Source organism: Elgaria multicarinata, chromosome 8, assembly GCF_023053635.1.
Source record: "Elgaria multicarinata webbii isolate HBS135686 ecotype San Diego chromosome 8, rElgMul1.1.pri, whole genome shotgun sequence".
Classification (NCBI taxonomy): domain Eukaryota; kingdom Metazoa; phylum Chordata; class Lepidosauria; order Squamata; family Anguidae; genus Elgaria; species Elgaria multicarinata.
Window position 1 is genome coordinate 48256231 of NC_086178.1, and position 19770 is coordinate 48276000.

Below are 19770 nucleotides of genomic sequence, written 5' to 3' on the forward strand. Positions count from 1 at the left end.
GTTTGCTCCATAGGTCATGAGCTCAGGAACAGCTGATTTAGTAGCTAGCTGATTTGATACAGCAGGAAGAAGAGTAGAGCATTGCAGAAACAGTAAAGAATTGTTTCTAGTGCAGCATGCAAGAGTTCATGAGCTGTTCTAAGAGGAAGTGGGGTGGCAGTGCAGGGAAGGGTGAGACCTTGAAAACCAGTGTTAGGTTTTTTAATAAACTAGGGACACAATCTTATGCATTTTTACACAGAAAAACTCCTACAGGCCTTGGCTGGGAAATGCTGAGAGTTGTAGGACTTTTTCTGTCTTGTCATGCGTAGGTTTGTGACTTAAGTTGTTTTTTGTATTGTTGACTGTTACTCAGATTGTATTGCTGAGCATTATTCAAATTAGGGATCAGTGCTATAGGGGAATGGCAAAGTACATCTAGGTGGTTCTAGTGCGGTGTGTGTGGTCTGCATAGCTAGCTTCCGGCAGTGAACACAAGGGTGTTTCACAAGCAGTGCTTGTATTTTGGGGGGAGGATGGGGGGCTTTTGTACTGTGTTGTGTGCGATAGCATCAAGCTTGAAGGACAGAAAGCTTTTGCATGGCCATTCTCATAGGGTGAAGTTTGGCATATGCAGCTTCTCCCACTACTGACACTTTGAAACAGATGGCATCTTTTGCAAACTTTCACCAGCTAGAAAGGTATGGCAGGCATACAATCCAGCCTCACAAGCCTACTAGGAAGAACGGGAACAGTATACAAAACTGCAGCAGTGACCACAACTGTTGAAGTGTGTATATGCTTCCTGCCCACCTCTTGTTTGTGGTGGAAACGAGAATGGAGACTTTTTACCACATGGGTCACATGTGTGTATACTTTACTTGTTCTGTACCTTAAAGCTAACAGCCTTCACATGACTTATATTTTCTGGCTGAAGTTCACCACAGTCCTCTAGATTTTCAACAAAGCCCCTGCTTGGTAAAGAAATGGTGTTCACTGGGCTAAACACATCCTTTTTGCATTTGGCTAACCTCCGAAAGCAGCCTCCAATTGCTTTTATACCTCAAAGGCCCTTTACATTCTTTTTCAGTGGCTTTTCTCTCCTGCCTTGTGCTAGTGCTGCCACCGTCTCTTTATGCCATGGGATTACTACTGTTTTTCCAGATTCTTTGGGCAATTCCTGTTGTTTGAGAAAATGGAACAGAGTTCTGAGTGCCTCAACTGGAATCACTATACCTCTTAAGTGGTTAAAACACATTTTGTTAACCAATTCCTAAACTATTTCTTTTTCCTTCAACTTATGCCCATGTCCTTTCCTAAGACCAGTGCAGTTCCTGCCCACTAAATGGTGAGGAGTATGCATGAGAAAATATGGCCATAAAAATGAGCTGGAGGCAAGTAAGGAGCTGAATGACAGCTCCAGCTTCTCTGCTGTAAACTCAGCTCTGTCAGATCTTTTTTCCCCCTTTCCTCCTTCCTTTGCCACAACTAAGGGTCAAACACTACATTAATTATGTGAAGGCATTAATTGGCACCACTAATAGGAGCTTCCCTTGAAATACAAATTGCAAGCTCTGAGTTGGGGAGGGAAAGAATTTAACTCTTTCCCTTCCAATGTATGCTCCTGAGGCTGCTCAACCTTAAAGTCAGGTCTAGTCTGGCCCTCATCCCCTTTCCACCTTCCTCATCCTTCCTCTCTATTCTTAGGTCTCTCCATTGGTCTTTCCCAGCCTCTCCATTGGTCTTTCCCAGCTTTGCTTATCCTTGGCCACTTGCTCCCTTAACCCCTCCTTCCCTTCCTTGTCCACTAATTTCTCTGCTCCTTTATCTCAGGCTTCTACTTCCTTGCCACTCTCTTAGGGTGGCCATAAGGCCTTCATTACAGAGGACAGCCCTCTCTTTGAAGGGCAGCCCAGTCCAAGTCCAATCTGAAGGATAAAGAACCATAAGGAGGGAGAGCAGCAGGGGCCTTGAAGTTTTCCATCAACAGTGAACACCTGGACACCAGGTTCAGCAGGCACACAGGTCAACTGGTCACAGCCTTTTAATTTCCACAATGGTGGATTGTATTGTATTGCTAATTAAATTATAGCACCCCAAATGTGCATCTACACATATAAAAGAGCATATGCACATATTATGCAAACCTGTGTCTTCTGTCCTTTTTTTTTTTTGGTGGCTGGGAGAGGGATGCATTTCTTCCTTTTTTGTGAGGCACACATGGCCACCCTACTCTCTCTTCAGTCTTACTCAGTTTGTTACTTGGAACAAAGGAATGTGTGTTGTAAATGTGTTTTGGGTAAGGGAGTCTGTGTGTTGTGATGTCACTAAGGCCAGCAATCCTACAGCAATTGCTTGAGGGAATGGTTATTCTTCACCATGAGTGAAACGAAGCCTTTTGATTATCTGGTAGCCAATATAGTAAGAAAGTTAAGTGGCCTTCACAAAGTAATTTTCAATCATATGTTTACTGAATGTCTTACTTAAAATAGATCTCCTGTCAAATAAATTCGAATTTATTAATTTCTAATACCTTTAGATCACTAGAGACTGTACAGTGTTAAAGGATAGCAATATAACTGATCCCCAAAGCCGTTCTCTGCCTGGAGATATATTTTTGGTGATTGATATGAGATTCCTGCTAAGTGCAGAAATTTGCCAAAAACTGACTTGTAATAAAACATTGCCCTCTGGAGACCAAAAATAGATGTTTTTAATTTAGATTTTGAACATTCATGTTATTGCTGGTGGGACATTTTGAATGTGCATTTTTATCCATATATAATTAAATTGATTTAACCTCAGTGTCTGTATGTGTTCTTAGCCCAGTTTCTCTCTTTCAAACATCCCAGGATCCTTTCAGTGGCAAAGGGGTACTGCAAGAGTGAAAAGTAAGAGAAATGGGCTGAGGTAGGCGTGTGTATTCTACTGAGTTCATTCGAATCTTTCCCAATAATAAACTCCTAATTCTTGCAGAATATTATTGGAGGGCAAGAAAAGCCCCCCAAAAGATGGTTGTGCATGTGTACTTCCCTCATGTCACAGCAAAATATCCTGGGCCATAGAGCAGTATGCAACAGCTAGCATGGAGATGTGCATGTTAGAAAATAGTGTTGTTGGAAGGAGAAAGGGAGCACCGTCTGCTTCCTTTCTGCCAACACAGGAAACAGCTGGGAAGAACAATTCCGGTGAGGTCCTCTCACCTGCTGGACAACAGCTTTCTGGTGAAGAGGGGTTGCTCCTGGAATACCAATAGGATCTCAAGGAAAGGCGGAATTAAACTCCAAGGATATTTCCCATTCTTTTCCCCCACCCAAAGCATATTTTATGTGGTGAAAGGGGGGTGCTCCTTTAGCAATGAAAGGATCATGAGGGAAAGGATGAATTGGGTGAAAAAATGTATACATTTACACCACAACTGTTCTGTTGTCCATATTATTATGTAAAAGGTGCATATATACATTGGTGAATGAAACAATTGGTTGATTGTGCCAGTTCCTCCTGTGGCGAGTAATACTTTTGACAACTGAAGTCAAACTCTTAATAGGCATTTGAGAGTGAAACAGCATATCATGGTGGAGACATACAAACCTAACTGTATTTCTGGGTCTCTAGAAAGATCCTTCTAGACTAGAAGCATATGACATAGACAACACATCGTTTTTTAGTTCTACTATGGAACAGTTCCTTTCCTATTGATGTTTCCAACTGAGTCAGATGTAGCCCACTGGAATAGTTCTTCCTTAAAGTAATCACGCAAAGCTGCAATCCTAAAGAACGTCCTGAAGATAAACTCCATTTCACTCGTTCAAACTAATTATATGCAGGCTGAGGGAATTACAACTGTGGTGATGATGATGATAATAAATAAAATAGTAATAATATAAATATAAGCAATAATGAAGCTAATACAGTAATTGAAGACCTTTTCACCATGATCAAAATGTGCCCCAACCCAGTTTTATATTTTGTAGGATATGCTGGTTGATCCCATAATGATAGTGTAATATTCCCCACACTTGCAATAGATTGGCAGCAGAGAATAGCTGTGCTTTAGCACAGAAGAGGGGAGCACAAATTCTCCTAACTCTTAGGAAGCACCCATAATAGGTACAATTTGAACAAGGAAACTGCAATCAGTGGAGAAGCATCAGGTGTTCTCAGTTTCACATTGCTTTAACTCATGGATGTGGAACCTCTGGCCCATGGAGTGTCTTGGGTACCTCCAATGGGTGGGGCTTGTTATCTCTGATCTCTCAGATCAGAGATAACAACAATGCAGGTGACAAATGGACAGTTCTGGGAGGAGCACCTGTTCTTCCCAGCACCAGCAGAGTTGTTTCATGCGGTATGTGACTTGGCCAACACTGGGAGGAGCAGCCACTCTGTCTACCATCAACTGAGTTCTTCTGTTTGATGTGCGCTGGTGGACAAGGTGATATCAGCGGGTGTGACTGGTATCACTGGGATACAAGGGGCTATTCAGCCCCGCCCCACCTCAAATTGGTTTGGCACTCCAGCTTTAGCTGGACTACCACTTGCTAAGGTGAAACCAACAAGGGGGAGCTAATGTATTTATTACTCTATTTAGGGATCCACCGGAAAGGCTCTTAGAAAAATATAGTTAGTAAGATATTCCCTTGGCACAAGCAAGAACCTCTTTAGCAGACCACTCTTGTCATGATTTCACACATCTGTCATTTCAATTTATTCCAGTCCAGGAAGGCTCAGGCTATCGGATATGATTGAATTATGTAAATATTATTAACTCTGATCCCTTTTCAAAATTACTTAATTGGTCAGCTGTTTCTTCAGATCTAACCATTACATCATGGAAACAGCTTATGAAGTTAAAATAGTATTATAATAAAGCTTTCATATCCGCAGCACAAACAAGGCTAAATTGACTTGAAGGACGCAGACAAGCTGGAGTGTGTTCAGAGGAGGGCAACCAGGATGATCAGGGGTCTGGAAACAAAGCCCTATGAAGAGAGACTGAAAGAACTGGGCATGTTTAGCCTGGAGAAGAGAAGATTGAGGGGAGACATGATAGCATTCTTCAAATACTTAAAAGGTTGTCACACAGAGGAGGGCCAGGATCTCTTCTCGATCCTCCCAGAGTGCAGGACACGGAATAACGGGCTCAAGTTAAAGGAAGCCAGATTCCAGCTGGACATCAGGAAAAAACTTCCTGACTGTTAGAGCAGTATGACAATGAAATCAGTTACCTAGGGAGGTTGTGGGTTCCCACACTAGAGGCATTCAAGAGACAGCTGGACAAGCATCTGTCAGGGATGCTTTAGGGTGGATTCCTGCATTGAGCAGGGGGTTGGACTCGATGGCCTTGTAGGCCCCTTCCAACTCTGCTATTCTATGATTCTATGACTTCTAAATTGTAACTTATCAGGCACAAATAGATCCTGTACATTCATAAAATCCTGGAGGGCCTTTAATAGCACATTTAAACATTAGAGTTCTCAAATAATGTTGATACCCACTCCCCACCACAAAGAAAGCAATTGTTTTAAAATGGTAGCTTTTTAGTATTTTTAAAGAATTACAACTTTACATTTTGGTGTGAAATGGTAATATTACAAATATATACTGCAGTAAATATACTGGTGCATTTTTTTAAAAAAAGAGGCAAATGAAGTTCAACTGACAAACTTTGATATCCTACTTACAAACACAAGGCAAAATAATAAATAAGACATAAATAACTTCCTTGTTTAGGGCTTTTTAAAAGTCGATATTGCAAGTGGAGGCAGAACCTCCAGGATATTTTTGTGGAGGCAGAACCAGTATTTTATTTACAAGGCTGTGCACCAGTGCAAAGAACTAGCAAACAGTTGGTAAATAACTCTTTGAGTTGGATCTTTTTTCATTATTTCAGAACGCTTTTTTATATTTTTTTAAATGTTAATAAAAAGGAAGAGCATAAGCCTTCATTCAAACTGATAGTACAAAATGCAGCACCTCACCAACAAGATTAGTCAAGTTTTGTTGCAAAACCATGAGGGGGCATGTTTCAAGCAGGCAATCTTCCCTGTGTGAGCAGACCCCATGAGTTGAAAGCTTGGTTCTGGATCAAAACTCATCTGATTCTGTATCCCATTCACAGGCTTCAAGCTCCTCATCCTGTGGGAACTCCACCTCTACATTGTAGACAAAATCAGGATCATCTTTCTTTTTCCTGTTCTTTTCAAACAGCTCATCCATAATTCTTTTCCTTTTAGCTAGCTCCTTGTCATCTAGTTTGTTCAGATCTTCCTCTGGATCAATTGTTTCTTCCCGCTGAATTTGCTCCAAACTCTGATCCAAACTTTGTCCCCCCAAGTGGCATCTCAGCAAACGGTGTAATTTTTGTAGTTGTTCCAGTGAGACCCCTCCCAAATAAGCCTTGTGCCGAGGGTTATTCTTTAACTGTTCTGCCGCCCTACTGCAGTCTGCATCAAAGAAAGCAGTAACAACCAGGTAACAAATAAATAAATAAATAAATCTCCAATACATTTTGGAAGTATGCATTTAAAATATTTTTTCATAAAGTAAATCTGAGAATGTATGATGTCTTGGAGGATTGTTTCCCACCTCAGAAAAAGTTTCAGATGCATGTCTGTAATGTGAAAATTGATCAGACAAGAACTGGAGATAAAATCTGGCAGAATTCTGGGACAATTTTTTTAAGTCTGTGTTCACTTTAAACACTTTGACAATTTAACCCAGGATATTAACCTTGACAGCAGTTGAGTGTCTGTAACACATTGGCAACAAAAATGAAGGTGAGGGGGAACAGTTCATCTGATTGGCAGGCCTTTTAAAGACAAAACTGTAAACCGTTTTTTTTACTTATGTATTTCTAAAATAAAAATAAAAATAGGGGGTTAGGGGGACCCTTCCTTAGGGTCCCTCCAACCCAGGGGCCTGGAACAAATGCTGTGAGGGCACTTATAAATCAGCCCCAGGGCTCTATATTGTTTTCTCCCAGAAATGGAGAGATATGCTATAAACTCCCCCCTCTGTCCCATTTGATCTGCTTTTTGTGGATAGATAAGTTGAATTCTACTATATTGGCCAACAAAGTATGGGAACTAAATGTCAGAAGCAGTGCCTTTCTCACACAAGGGTAAAAGTACAGGTGCTGAGATGTGTAGATAAATACCAGCATATACAAGGCTATATGCTTTATTCCCATTTATACATAAACAGTACAATAAACAATGTAGCCCAACATCCACCAAACTGAGCTGCTAGAGTAACACCTTTGGAGCAGTGATATCTTCATTTGCCTATTTTGAACGTCAGAAGAGCCCTGTGTTGGATCAGACCAAAGGCCTATCTGGTCCAGCATCCGGTTCTCCACAGCAGCCGACCAGACGCTTCTTGTACGCCATCTGGTGTTTGGAGCCATGCTGCCTCTGGGCCTGGAGATAGCAAATAGTTATTGAGAAGGGGGACTACTATAGGCTAGCCAAATGAAACATGCTCTACCTGAGAACTTGGAGAAATTCCGGATCGGCATGATGCGCTTGCGCACCTTCCTCTTGAGTTGATCTTCATAGATCAAAATAATCGACGGAGGCTGTAATTGGATGCCACACTTCTTTGCAAGGTAAGACATCCCCGCTCCTGCTCTAGAAGCTCAATCTGAAGATTATCCCACCCATTTGTGCCTAGTGAGCAACTGGGGGTTTATTCGAGAAAAGTGGTTGAGACCAGGCAGTGATGTTTTAAAAAGGCTTCTCGACCGCTCAGTACAGCTTTTTCAGTGCCTGGGCCGCGGACGGGGAGTTCAGGGGGAAGTCGGTCTCGCAGTCAGGAGGATCGAGATTTGGCCGGGGCTTTAACCAGCAGCAGCAGCGGAGCGAAACCCCGGCCGCCTCATCTGCTGGGGAAGCAGATGAGTGGCCGGTTCTCCCTTTCCTTCCCGTTTTCCTCCTCTTGTCAGAATGACGTTGAGCATCAGGTGATGGAGGAAACGGGCGGGCAGGGAGGCGCTCAAGAGAAGTTAGGAAAGCCGAGCGCCGAGAAATGGAGGCAGGGCACAGGGGCCGGGGTAGCTAGGAGCAGCCCCGGGGGAGCCGGGGAGATCGAAACAGCCACTCGAGGAAAGGGAGAGGGCCGCGCAGGGCTCCGGTTGAGCTGCTGCCCGTGTTCAGCCACCTGCCTCCCTCCTGCCTCCGATTTCCAAGAGGAAACTTTCAGGGACTCAAACGTGTCCGACGCACGCTGGGTCCTAGAAAGCCCTTTTCCCTCGCCGGGCGCTCACGTCCTGGCAGATTCCACTAGGGAGGGAGTGACTCACGTCAGATCCCCGAGCCTTTACAACAGGTGGAGTTTATTCAGTGGAGGCCGAAAATCACTCTGCGTATGCTCAGAGACATGCCTTGAAACCCAACTCTGCACCCTGCTGCCATTTGAATGATGGGCCTCAAGTCATTTTCAACTCTCTCAAGCGCGCCCCCGGTTGAAAGTTTGTAACCCCCCCAGTATGATTTAAATCACCCATTTCAGATGGTCTTTTTGTTTTAAAGAAATGTCACCTCTATAAAATAAAAGCCCGCTTAGGGCGCAATCTTATGCATGTTTACACAGACGACGGAAAAGCCCTACAGCTACCAGCGTTCCCAAGATATCCATGCTGGTTTGGGAATGCTGCGAGCTGTGGGACTTTTATCTAAGCATGAATTGGATTGCGTCTTTAAACAGTGTGCTAGAGTCAAGCTCTGCAGAAAACAGCCCCAGCCTCTGTACGGATGCATTCGCACGTACGGCACACACTAATACGTGTGGGGTTCACTCACGTGAAAGCCACATCAAAAAGGTTAATATGGTTTATTGCCAAACGCAGATGCCTACATACAGGTTCTGCTGCTGGCGCTCCTTTCTCAGCCCGCTGCCGGCTCCGCCCTCTCCTCCAAGGAGCCTCTCTAAACTCCCCTCCCCATGCCACCTGTAAGCAAGCGCCTCTTAATTAATATAGCTATACGTGTCACCATATACACCCCTTCCCTTACTTCATCAGTAGCCGTGCAGCGGATCCCCGCCCCCCGTCCCCCTCCAATTCATCACCATAACGACTGTTCAGCGTGGCCACCACATCAGGACCCTTGGCATTGTTGTCTAAGACGGTGCCTGTCATAGAGTGGTTCGCATGTGTGCGCGGGCCACCCTTGCAAAGATTCTGTGGCGGCTTCTGTTCTTTTCCTTTTCGTCACGGGCTCTGTTTTATTCGTTTCTCTTTGGGCTGTCAGACACTGACTGACAAAGAGGTCATTCCAGCTATTAATTATGCTTTCCAGTCAGGCGTAAGGAAGATGCTCCTGTAGAGGGCCTTGGGCATGCGCAGAAGAGGCAGCGCATATATAAGGTAAGGGGAGCCGGTTCAGGCTTAGTCCTGCACCTTCCAGTGGTGAGGAAAGAGCTGGTGGCGTCCTTTTCCTCCACTGCTTCTTCCTTCATCGGGGGTGGGTGGGTGCATTGGACATAGAGGGGAGCGTTTGAGAAGATACTAAAGGGGGTCTCATTAGAGAGTCTGAGGGGATACTCTCAACTTGGATGGATGCTTGTGGATCGCTGTTTCCTAGTGTAGACCAATGGAGAGGGTAGTCAGTATCCTAGGTTTGGGGCATTGCTAGCTTTCCTTCAGTCCTGATTTGCTGTCAGGGGTTCCCGCTTGATAAATATGCACTCACTGTCAGTAGCTTTCAGATTTGGTTCCTTACTTTCTGTGTGCTTTTAGATTACCTTCTCTACTTTTGTGAACTGCCCAGAGAGCTCCGGCTATTGGGCGGTATAGAAATGCAATAAATAAATAAAAAATACTTGCAGATTAGTTCCTTACTTTCTGTGTACAAAATACTTGGGAAAGAAAGCTGATAGAAGGCTAGATGATCCTGTCCATTTTTCGCGGGGGGAGGGAGATGTGGATGTTGTTTGTTTCTTTAATCGTTTCCAATCTGTTGACAAAAATGTTCATGAAACTCTATGGAGGGTTGCAGTAGCCTTCATCAGGTGTTGGCCTTAAAGCCTCAAATAAACATGGTTGGCAAAACCAGTGTGGAACTTGCGTGGGTGGGGGTGGGGTGGGGACAAATGTGATTTGGCATTTGGAACTCAGACTCCATCTCTGTCTTGTACGCAGTTTCTTGGCCAAATTACTTGTCTTTGGGCCTCATTAGTCTGCCTTCTGTGAAATGGGTGCTGGAGCAGAAAACTGGGTCCAAAATAGTGGTTGCCTGTTTTAGACCTCAGACCTTTGCCTTGTACTTAGGTTCTCGGATTAGTTAGTTTTTCTTCTTCTTTTTTAACCCTCATCAGTTCCCCTTCTGGGTGTTTGTGACTGGCCATGCCCACCATGGTAGCTATTTTATGAATAGGCAAGCCCAACCCCCATGGGAGCCGTTTTGTGAGAGCACCCATGTCACTATCAAAATTTCAAATGTCACACCAATCTACAGATATTGGGGACCCTGTGACAGGTTATATTTTCTTCATTTGAAATTGTGATCTTTTTCATATCAGAATATACATCTATGGATCTATAAATCTCTGACAGTACAATCCCTATGGATCTATAAATCCCATCATGCTAGCCTGAGTTTATGGAATTTGTAGTCCAAAATCTCTTGAAGGCTACATCCCACTATGTAGCAAAAGCTGTTCCCATAATGCGATTTATTTTTCCTTGCAGTTTCATTCTGAGATGTCAAAGCAGAAAAAGAATGTGCTCCTTCAGATGGGCATAATATTTTTTTTGTGTATGCCAGAATGCATGCGTAAGTTGAAATCCATTTTCTGCCCTGAAACTAGTTGGTGAACTAAAGCAATATACTGACTATTGTACTAGTTGTTTGGCTGTATAGTATGCCATGTGATGCTTACTTGTCCTTTATGGATATGGGATAACATTTTTATTTAATACATTTATACAGATGCAGATAATTACATTTGTGATTGCATTCTGACATATTTATTGAATGTCATTTTCATTGACGTATAATTAATACTTACACTGTTCAGCAGTTCTGTGTCCATAGGAATACCTCAGGAGTGCTATAGGTGGTTCGATTCTCTGCATAGATTGTAAAATTAAAATAGCTTAGAAAATATTTTTCCCTGGACATCTACTTCTTGCCCACCCTTTCTCTTGCTGCATTTGAGTGCCCCTCTCTACCCCCCCACCAAAGAGGGAGAAAATACAATCAGCAGCCAGAGAGCTGTGTTTTGTTTCCATAGCCAGGAAATACAATGTTGCTTTCTGATCGCTGCTAGTGCGTTTCTCTCTTTTTCTACTAGAAAGAATAAGAAACTCTCAGAAACACACTGGAGTGTCCTGGATGCTGCAATGCTTGGTGTTTTCTGGTAGAAGGCACAATTGGCAACACAGCCAGCAAGCAGAGAATCCTATTGTTTGTTGGAAGTTGTAGTTGCTGGAAATGGTGGGGGAGTGGTGGAAAGGTTAGTGCATTTGCCACTGGGTTACCCAGGCAAGCAGTCAGAAGCAAATTGCAATATGTAAAGTTCTGCCATGACTTCAAGAGATAATTCTCTTTATATTGTTCATAATATTGATAACCTCATTTTTTTCTCCCCTCTAAGGGGCACTCTAGTCATATTTTTAAGGATGGAAGAGTATCCAACATTTAAATGTGTTGAAATAGTATTTTTTCTGTTTTTATAGACGCACAGAACACATGTCCTGAGATCAGGCAACAACTTTTGAAAGATGGCTTTCATAGGTGAGTTTATGCCAATCACATGTTGGGCGGCACTAGTGTGTTAATAAGTCCTGAATCCTTCAAAATTTTGCATCTGAACTAATTCATTAAACAATATTAATTAGTGACACATATGTGGACTTGCTGTGGGATAATAGATAACGCTAATGATTAATTGTTGATGTAAGTTTCAGTGTATGCTCAGTCATAGGCAGCTCAGTATTCCACTTAGTTATGTTGAAAACCAGTTGCATTAAAGTGATACAGCACTGGAACTTCTTCTCAAGTTCAGCTCCATTAATACAAAGATGATAATCTTCAATGAAAATTCCTATACAGCCAGATGCCTATGCATGTCTTCCCAGAAGTGAATTCTGCTGAGGTCAATTGGGCTTATTCTCAAGTTAACTGCACATAACCTTTCCACTTTAGAAAACAATTGCAGACTAAATAATAATAATAATAATAACTGTTACCTGCCTTACCCTCTGGATCGAGGCGGGGTACAACACAATTGCAAACACCATAAAATACATATAACTAATTAAAACATTTAAAACTAATACATTATTAAAAGCAGCACATTATTAAAAAGGCATCTTAAAATTCAACTGAGTAGGCCTGCCAGAAGAGATCAGTCTTTATGGCTTTCTTAAATTCTGGAAGACTGTTGACGAATCTCTCCCGGCAAGCCATTCCACAGACTCGGAGCAGCAGAAGAAAAGGTCCTCTGGGTAATAGTTGTCAGCCTTGTTTTTGTTGACTGAAGTAAATTCTTCCCAGAGGACCTGAGTATGTGGGGCGGATTGTACAGGAGAAGGCGATCCCGCAGGTAGCCTGGATTCAAACCATGTAGGGCTTTAAAGGTGATAACCAACACTTTATGGCGTAGTCCGCAGGACTGGTATCAGTTTGCGATTGTGTATATTCTTTGGAAAGCATTTGAAATCTGTTGAAAGAGCTTTTTGTTTTCTTATTTTAAATGTTAGAGAACTCCTGATTAAGGTAAACCTTGGTACATCTGATGAAGCCATAGGAAGTTGCATGGTGGCAATTAAAGTACACCTTCCAAAAGGATTATATGTGGATCCCTATGAACTGATGTCTTTACAAAAGCACAATCTCACTGAGGTATGCAGATATACACAAAGATAAGTTTCTAATGGTGTATAGGGATGTTGTGTATACAAGCAAAACTTGAGTTTGTTGAAATTCTCCAAATGTATGGACCAACCACAGTATGCATTCAACTCTGTATTCAGTCCAGAAGGTGTGAACTGAGTCAATCCTGCTGAAAAACAAACTGAAACAAATTTCTCATACATCTCTAAAGGCATATGGACACTTATCCCTTGTTGGTCACAAATAAGAGTTATGCTTCTAACTACTTTAGATGGGTGGAGCAAAGCCCACTGAGGCACCGGCATTTGTCTGCCTTCTCTGCAAGAGAAACACAGGGGAGAAGTGAAGTGGCATCACTCCTTGACCTTCTTGATGTCAGGAAGGTGGAGAGGATTCATTTGGTGCCTTTAAGTGCTGGCTGAGTGCACAACTGGCTTCTCCATGTGGAGAAAGCAAAGAGGGATGAAGCAACTGAGCTAAAACTCAGGGTCCCCACAACCCAAATCAATAGATTTCACTGGTACAATATGCTATATGGCTAACACAGATTTTATGACAAACAAACTTAGCTCTTGAAAGTAGATATAACATTAATATAACATCCATTGTGTTTGATATAACATCCACGTTTCAAAGTATCATGTTTCATGCAGTCAGGGTGGTTTTTCCACTTGTGTTTGTCAAACAGGCCCTCCTCTCTTAAACGCCACATGGAAACCTCTTTTGAAAATGAAGGGATTTTCAAAAGTAGCTTATGGTACACAAAGTAGCATAGGGATTTTCTTTTCAAAGATAGAAAGTTAAAAATTTCACTGGCCTAAAATAGCTTTTTAGATTATAAGGGCTGGCGTTAATATTACATTCCTGTATTCATATTTTATTTTTATTTATTTACATCATTTTCCCCCACTCTTCAGCCAAAAGAGGCTCCCAGAGTTGCTTACTTAGGTTAATAATAAAACAATTCCTGCTCTCAGGCTTACAGTTTAAAGTACATGACACAAAAGGAAAAGGTATTGGAAGGGAGGTGAGAAGAAAGAGCAGAAACATTTTAAACATTTTATAAGAAACAAACAAACAAGCCTTGAGACATAAGATTTCATCACGTTAGAAAGTCTGCTTTGGGAATTCTGCAAGATCTGTATATCATGTTCACATTTTTGTTTTATTTTTATTGAATTGATACTTTTATTTTAGTATTTGTAATTTTTTACATTCATTCTATCTTAAGCCATGATAATGTTTTACAGAAAAGTGTGGTATAAATATTAAATTAACTTACTTAAATTTGACCTGTTCATGAATAAGTAAGGGGCAAATTAGAGGAATATAAAAAGGTAAAATTATCATGGTTTGGGAGAATAGCGCTTATAAAAATGAGAATTTTACCAAAAAATTAGTTTTGTGTTTAGAATGTTACCAATTAAGATATCTGAAAAAGAATTAAAGACTTGGCAAAGTATGGTAAACAATTTTTGCAATGGAGATAGAAGAACGAGAGTTAATAAAAAAAAAAATGGTATAAAATGCAGAGAATAGGGGGATTAGGGCTCCCAAACATTGTTATACTATGTAGCAAATCAGTTGAGATATGTAATAGAGAGTGTAATAGGAACAGGAGACTTAAGTTGGTTAGAAGAAAAAAGGGAAAAGAGTTAGATTGGAAGTTAGAGAATATATATTTTTAAGGATTACAATAAAAAGTTGGGAGGGGGAATAGAGAACCCTCTCTTAAAGAATGTGTTGGAAATCTGGCAAATATATAAAAGGAAATTGGTTCCGGCCACTTCCCCAATAACACCGGTGGTGGTGGTGAAGAAATTTCCTGAAAATTTAAAAAAAGGGTTGGTAAAAAAATTAAAGGATGAGGAAGTACTTAAAATAAGAGATTGGATGGAGAAGATGAAAACTAGGAAGGAAATAAAAGAGAAATTAAAAGGGGAAACTATAACATGGTTCAATTGTATCCAATTGGAACAATGGACCAAAAAATGCTTAAAAGATAATGCAGAGGAAATACCAAATTTGAGGAGTTGATTTCAAAAAAAGAGAAAGAAAAAAGAAAATAAACTGATAAAAGGATTAATGAGTGAAATATATAAAATATTAGTGGAAATGGAAACTCAAGAAGATTCTGTTAGGATGGTAGGAAAAGCAGATTTGAAGGAGAAAATAAAGCAACAGAACTGGGGGAGGATATGGAAACAACAAGTGTTGAAAAACATGTCTGTAAGGATAAAAGAAAATTATTATAAGATAGTATGGAGGTGGTACTTAACGCCAGTAAAATTAAATTTAGTTAATAAGGAGAACTTGACACTTTGTTGGAGAGGATGTCAGGAGAAAGGAACGTATATCTGTATGTGGTGGAATTGTGAATATGTACAAAAATTATGGAAAATGGTGTATAAAGAGATGAACGAAATAACTGGAATGAAGTTAGAAGAAACACCAAGTGTAGCATTGTTATCAATATATGGAAAACTTAAATGTAATCAAATGAGAATAGAATTAATAACGAACTTTTTAACAGCTGAAAGGTTAATGATATCCAGAAATTGGAAGGTTCGAGGGGATAATTATATAGAAGATTGGTATAAAGAAATATGGGATATTGCGATAAATGATAAATTAACATGTAATATTAGAGTTAGAAGGGGAATAATAAAAAATAACAATTTTGAAGAAATATGGAAATTGTTCTTAGAATATGTATTGTTAAAAGGATTGCATTTTAACAATTTTAACAGAGGATTCAGTGCCATTTTGGAAAGTGGAATAAGATCCCGGTGGTTGGGGTGCACTTATTAGTGTTAGCTAGTTTAAGTAGTATAACATATAGTTAAGAATTGAAGATGAATTTGTGTTTTTTAATGTATATGATTTATTATTTGTAGTTATAGAAAATCAATTTAAAAAATTGACCTCTCAGATACCTTCTGGCAGTTTTCATTACATTGTTAAGTTCTTTCTACAGACTGCATTGTGTTTAGCCAAAGGCCACCATAATCCTGAATAGTGAGGACAAGTACAGGAATATGACATTGATACCAGCCCTAGGACTTCTTTGCAAGATAGTGCCATGCCTATAATAGGATTTTATTTTGAAATTATGCTCTGGTTTTAATTATGTCTTTGTTCTCTTTTTACAGGCACTGGTGATTGTAGATAATGTAGATTTGGAAGTTCCTGAGTACTTAGCTACTGAACTTTCTCTCCTCATTTATATGAAACCTGACCCTGAATGTATTTCCTGTTTTAAAGCATTATTACCTCTGCATTGCCGGTATCATCGGCCAGCAGAGAGTGATGGAAACATCTCTGCTGTACTGAAGACTCCAGAAATATTGATCCATTGCCAGAAATGTGAGACAGGTTGACTTTCTACTTTTGGGAAGAAGACAGGGGAACGATTAGAAGAGAAATAAAAATGGGCAATGCTGAATTTTTTTTTTAAAAAAAACCCTTTGGGACACAATCTTACATTTTGCTTAGAGGTCTTTGGGAGGTATCTACACATACATTCAGAATTGAAAACAGTCATGCTTAAAAATTATGAATTATCTGTTTTCTGAATACTGAGTTTATTTTGTGTATTTCTTTCCTTTTCTTCTTCTCCTAGCCTTCAACCCGGTGGAATGTTTGAAAGAAACTAATATAGAAGCTCCATGTTCCTCAAAGAATATACATTTGTGTCACTGGAACAGCATAAGGTTCAAAATGGTGTGCTTATATTTCTTCCGTCCCTTGGTTATTCTTGAAATATATGTATCTATAACAAATTTCAGATGTCTGTTTTATTCTAGTGTTAGTGCTGGGCCTTAGTAGATGAAGGAAGTTGGTGTTCAACCCTATATGTAGTTAGACTGCTTAAATCCAGTGGGAGTTTAGTAGCCTAGCTGTTCATAGGATTGTAGCCCCTGTTTCTAGGTAGAAAGACTGATTGGTTGGAAATGTTATTCTTCCAGATTCTCATTCCACTGGTATCAGGAAGAATGGTTAAGACTGCAGTCCATACTTACTTGGGAGTAAGCCCCTTTGAACTCAGTGGGACTTACTTCTGAGTAGACTTGTATAAGATTGAGCTGTAAAGGAGCTTGGTCCAAGGAGTCTTTTAAAATGCAAAGTGCTGAAAGAGATTGTTAGACTAAAGCTAGATAATATTTGAAATGTATTTGTTTTAAGTTGCTGTTGTTATTTACATTTATATACCACCCCATAGCTGAAGCTCCCTGGGCAGTTTACAAAGTTATTTATATACTGCTTTTCAGATGAACCGCCTGATGAATGCTGCTAAAATATGATGGCTTATATGGAATACACATGTTGAACAAAAGAGGTGTTATTTGACTTTCAATTTGCAACTCTTCTTTTGTAGGTAAACGAAAAACTGAAAGTGCAGATACCAGTTGGGCTCAAACATCACCTTACAATGGTATGCACAGTGACTCTTGTCAGCACAATATTGTGTTCCAGTCTTATCCTTTCAGCTTTATGCAAGCATGGACACTTCTCCTTTGTTCAAAGCACACTGTGAAACTAAGCAGGATTTTATTATTGAATCATAATGAGAAAACGGAACTGTCTAAATACACCAAACAAACCAGGGATGGGAACAGAAGACCAGGCTTATGATTGGCCCAGCATTACGCTTTGGGAGCAGGCCCATTTTTTTTTATTATTTGAATGACTGTTTGCTTAGCTGTATAGCTTCTGAGTCATTTTCCCTCCAGGAGGGTATACATGTTTTCTGAATAGGCTGATCCTGAATCAGATAAGGGCAACATATTCATGCCATCTAATTATGTGATAATGGAATGGGAGTTATATTTTTAATCGTTGGAAAAATAATCCAATTCTTATTCTATGAATGTTCAATAATAGAAATGGGCCAAACAGACAAAACTGAATTCTAAGTGGCAATAGCACTTTAGAAGAAAGCTTTAAGTGTTTGTTTTGTAAACTGGATAACTATGACACTGAGTGGGGATAACAGAATGGGTAGAACTATTCCAAGTACTGAGGAAACAGTGGATGTAAATCATTAGTGATGAAAATGCAAGGAAATACAGAGAGGACATTGCTTCATTAATGGAAAAACTGAGCAGCTCATTCCTTAATTCTTCTATTCTCAACGAGCCTTACATGTCACTAGGGGGCATAAAGTGGCAGCTAGTATGTAAAACAGTTCAAAGGGAAGATGTGCCATCTCCCATATTTGTAGACAGTATTGAATAACTATGAATTCCCATATGAAATAAAAGTAGAAAATACCTCATTCACAAATTCTGTTTCTGTAATGTGCAATTTCATTTTATGGCCTGAGTTTGTGTAGTTTGGTTATTTCTCACCTGTGCTGGCCTCCCTTGTCTATGAATTATCTAGCATTCTTGTTGGATCTACAATGTGTAAAAAGCTTGTTTTGTATCATCTTTCACTACTGGCTGATGAGTTGCTTTAACAGTGGTCTTTTGTTCTCTCTGAGTGATGATAGCTGAGGCGATACTTCAGCCACTACCTCAGGCTCCATATGAAGAGTATTCTGCATCTGTCTGGGGGAAGGGAGCTGTAAAAGAAAACAATTGCAGATGGGTTATTTTTGTTACTCCATTACCCATATATGAGCAGCTGCAGCATGTAATGAGAAGTCAGCTGTGAGCCTCTGTTTATCTTAAACTTGATTCATTTTGGTTTAATGTCAATCTGAAAGAGTTTTATACAATTTTCATATCTACACCTACTTAACTGTATATTGGAAACTGATCCTTGTAATTGTATCAAGATGTTTCATGTTTAAATGTTCCTCTTTAAACTAAGGTTATTTTAAAGGCATTAGATCCAAAGGAATTTTTAAGTGCGAGTCTGAATTAGTTCTGCAGGTAAGACACGTGATGGTATGGCACTATTTCCATTCCATGTGAAAAAAAGGAAAATTATATTCATGAAATGAGAAGGGAAACATGGTTGGAAATATGCAGGAAAAAACATAAGGAAGTCATAGATCCTAGCTGTGGAAAAGTGGGAATTGTAGGATTTTTTTTCTGTCTAAACATGCATAGGATTGTACCCTAAAACACATTTTTTTACACTGAACAAGTTCTGGAGATTCAGGTTCAAATCCTCACACAGCCATAAAGTTTACTGGGTGGTTTAGGCTGAGCAATCATGACTGGCCCAAACGTATGTCAAAAAGTTCTTGGGAGGACAAAAGGAAATACCTGAGAGAGCGCCTTCTCCCCTACCAATCTGCCTGGTCACTGAGGTCATCTGAGGGTCTGCTCCTGGTGGTTTCCAAATAGATCCATCCTCTGATTGGAGTCCACCAGGGGAAGAGCCTTCAGCGTGGTGGCTCCCCTCCTATGGAATTCCCTACCTCTGGAGGTCAGTAGGCTCCAACCTTGTACTCCTTTTGGTGCCTCCTGAAAACATCTTTATTCCAGGAAGTCTTTCCTTAATATGCAGCCTTGAGTCTCTGTATTTACTTCTTTTAAAATTTGTTTTAAGTGTTGTTTTTTATTTTCATTTTATCTTGTACACCGCTCCAAAATTTTTCAATGGGGAGCAGTATATAAATATTCTAAATAAAATAAATAAAAGGGAGTGGGGAAGAACCATGTATACCATCTGGAGGAATGATGGGATATAAATGCAATAAATATGTTGAGTATGCCTAGAGAATATATGTTTACAGAGTGCAAACAAGTTGCTTGGCTTTTTCAGAATGTACATTATGGAAATCTATTAGAAATGATTGGAATTCTTGCACTGATTTTGCAAATCTTTCTGGTTTTTCTCATATAGGTGTAAAAACAAAAAAACACTGGGGAAATTATGGTGGCAAAAATGGATGGAGTAAACTGGTTTGGAAAGCTAAAATTGCCAAATTTAGCCTGTTTTCAAGCAAAATTTGGCCATTTTAGATTTTCATAGTGATTTGCAGCTGAAAAGGGGG

General features: G+C 40.2%; 2 protein-coding genes across 4 annotated transcripts; one reads left to right on the plus strand and one right to left on the minus strand.

Moving 5' to 3' along the window:
- Positions 1-5920: 5920 nt before the first annotated feature.
- CEP19 (centrosomal protein 19) lies at positions 5921-8864 on the minus strand. Of its 2 annotated transcripts, none has more exons than XM_063131528.1 (2): positions 8781-8864; positions 5921-6425 (listed from the first exon to the last, which is right to left on the minus strand). In XM_063131528.1, the coding sequence occupies exons 1-2, from the start codon at positions 8791-8793 to the stop codon at positions 6067-6069; spliced, it is 372 nt and encodes a 123-aa protein (XP_062987598.1). In that variant the 5' UTR covers positions 8794-8864; the 3' UTR covers positions 5921-6066. The 2 variants fall into 2 exon arrangements, with proteins under 2 accessions (XP_062987598.1, XP_062987597.1); XM_063131527.1 differs by lacking the exon at positions 8781-8864 and adding an exon at positions 7468-7622.
- A 501-nt stretch (positions 8865-9365) lies between these two features.
- On the plus strand, positions 9366-18250 carry PIGX (phosphatidylinositol glycan anchor biosynthesis class X). Of its 2 annotated transcripts, none has more exons than XM_063132294.1 (7): positions 9366-9388; positions 10670-10754; positions 11660-11717; positions 12686-12827; positions 15971-16184; positions 16441-16541; positions 17197-18250. In XM_063132294.1, exons 2-7 carry the CDS (start codon positions 10682-10684, stop codon positions 17353-17355), a joined length of 747 nt encoding a protein of 248 aa, XP_062988364.1. In that variant the 5' UTR covers positions 9366-9388; positions 10670-10681; the 3' UTR covers positions 17356-18250. The 2 variants fall into 2 exon arrangements, with proteins under 2 accessions (XP_062988364.1, XP_062988365.1); XM_063132295.1 differs by lacking the exon at positions 9366-9388 and adding an exon at positions 11275-11436 and having other exon boundaries at positions 10684-10754.
- The last annotated feature ends 1520 nt before the right edge of the window (positions 18251-19770 follow it).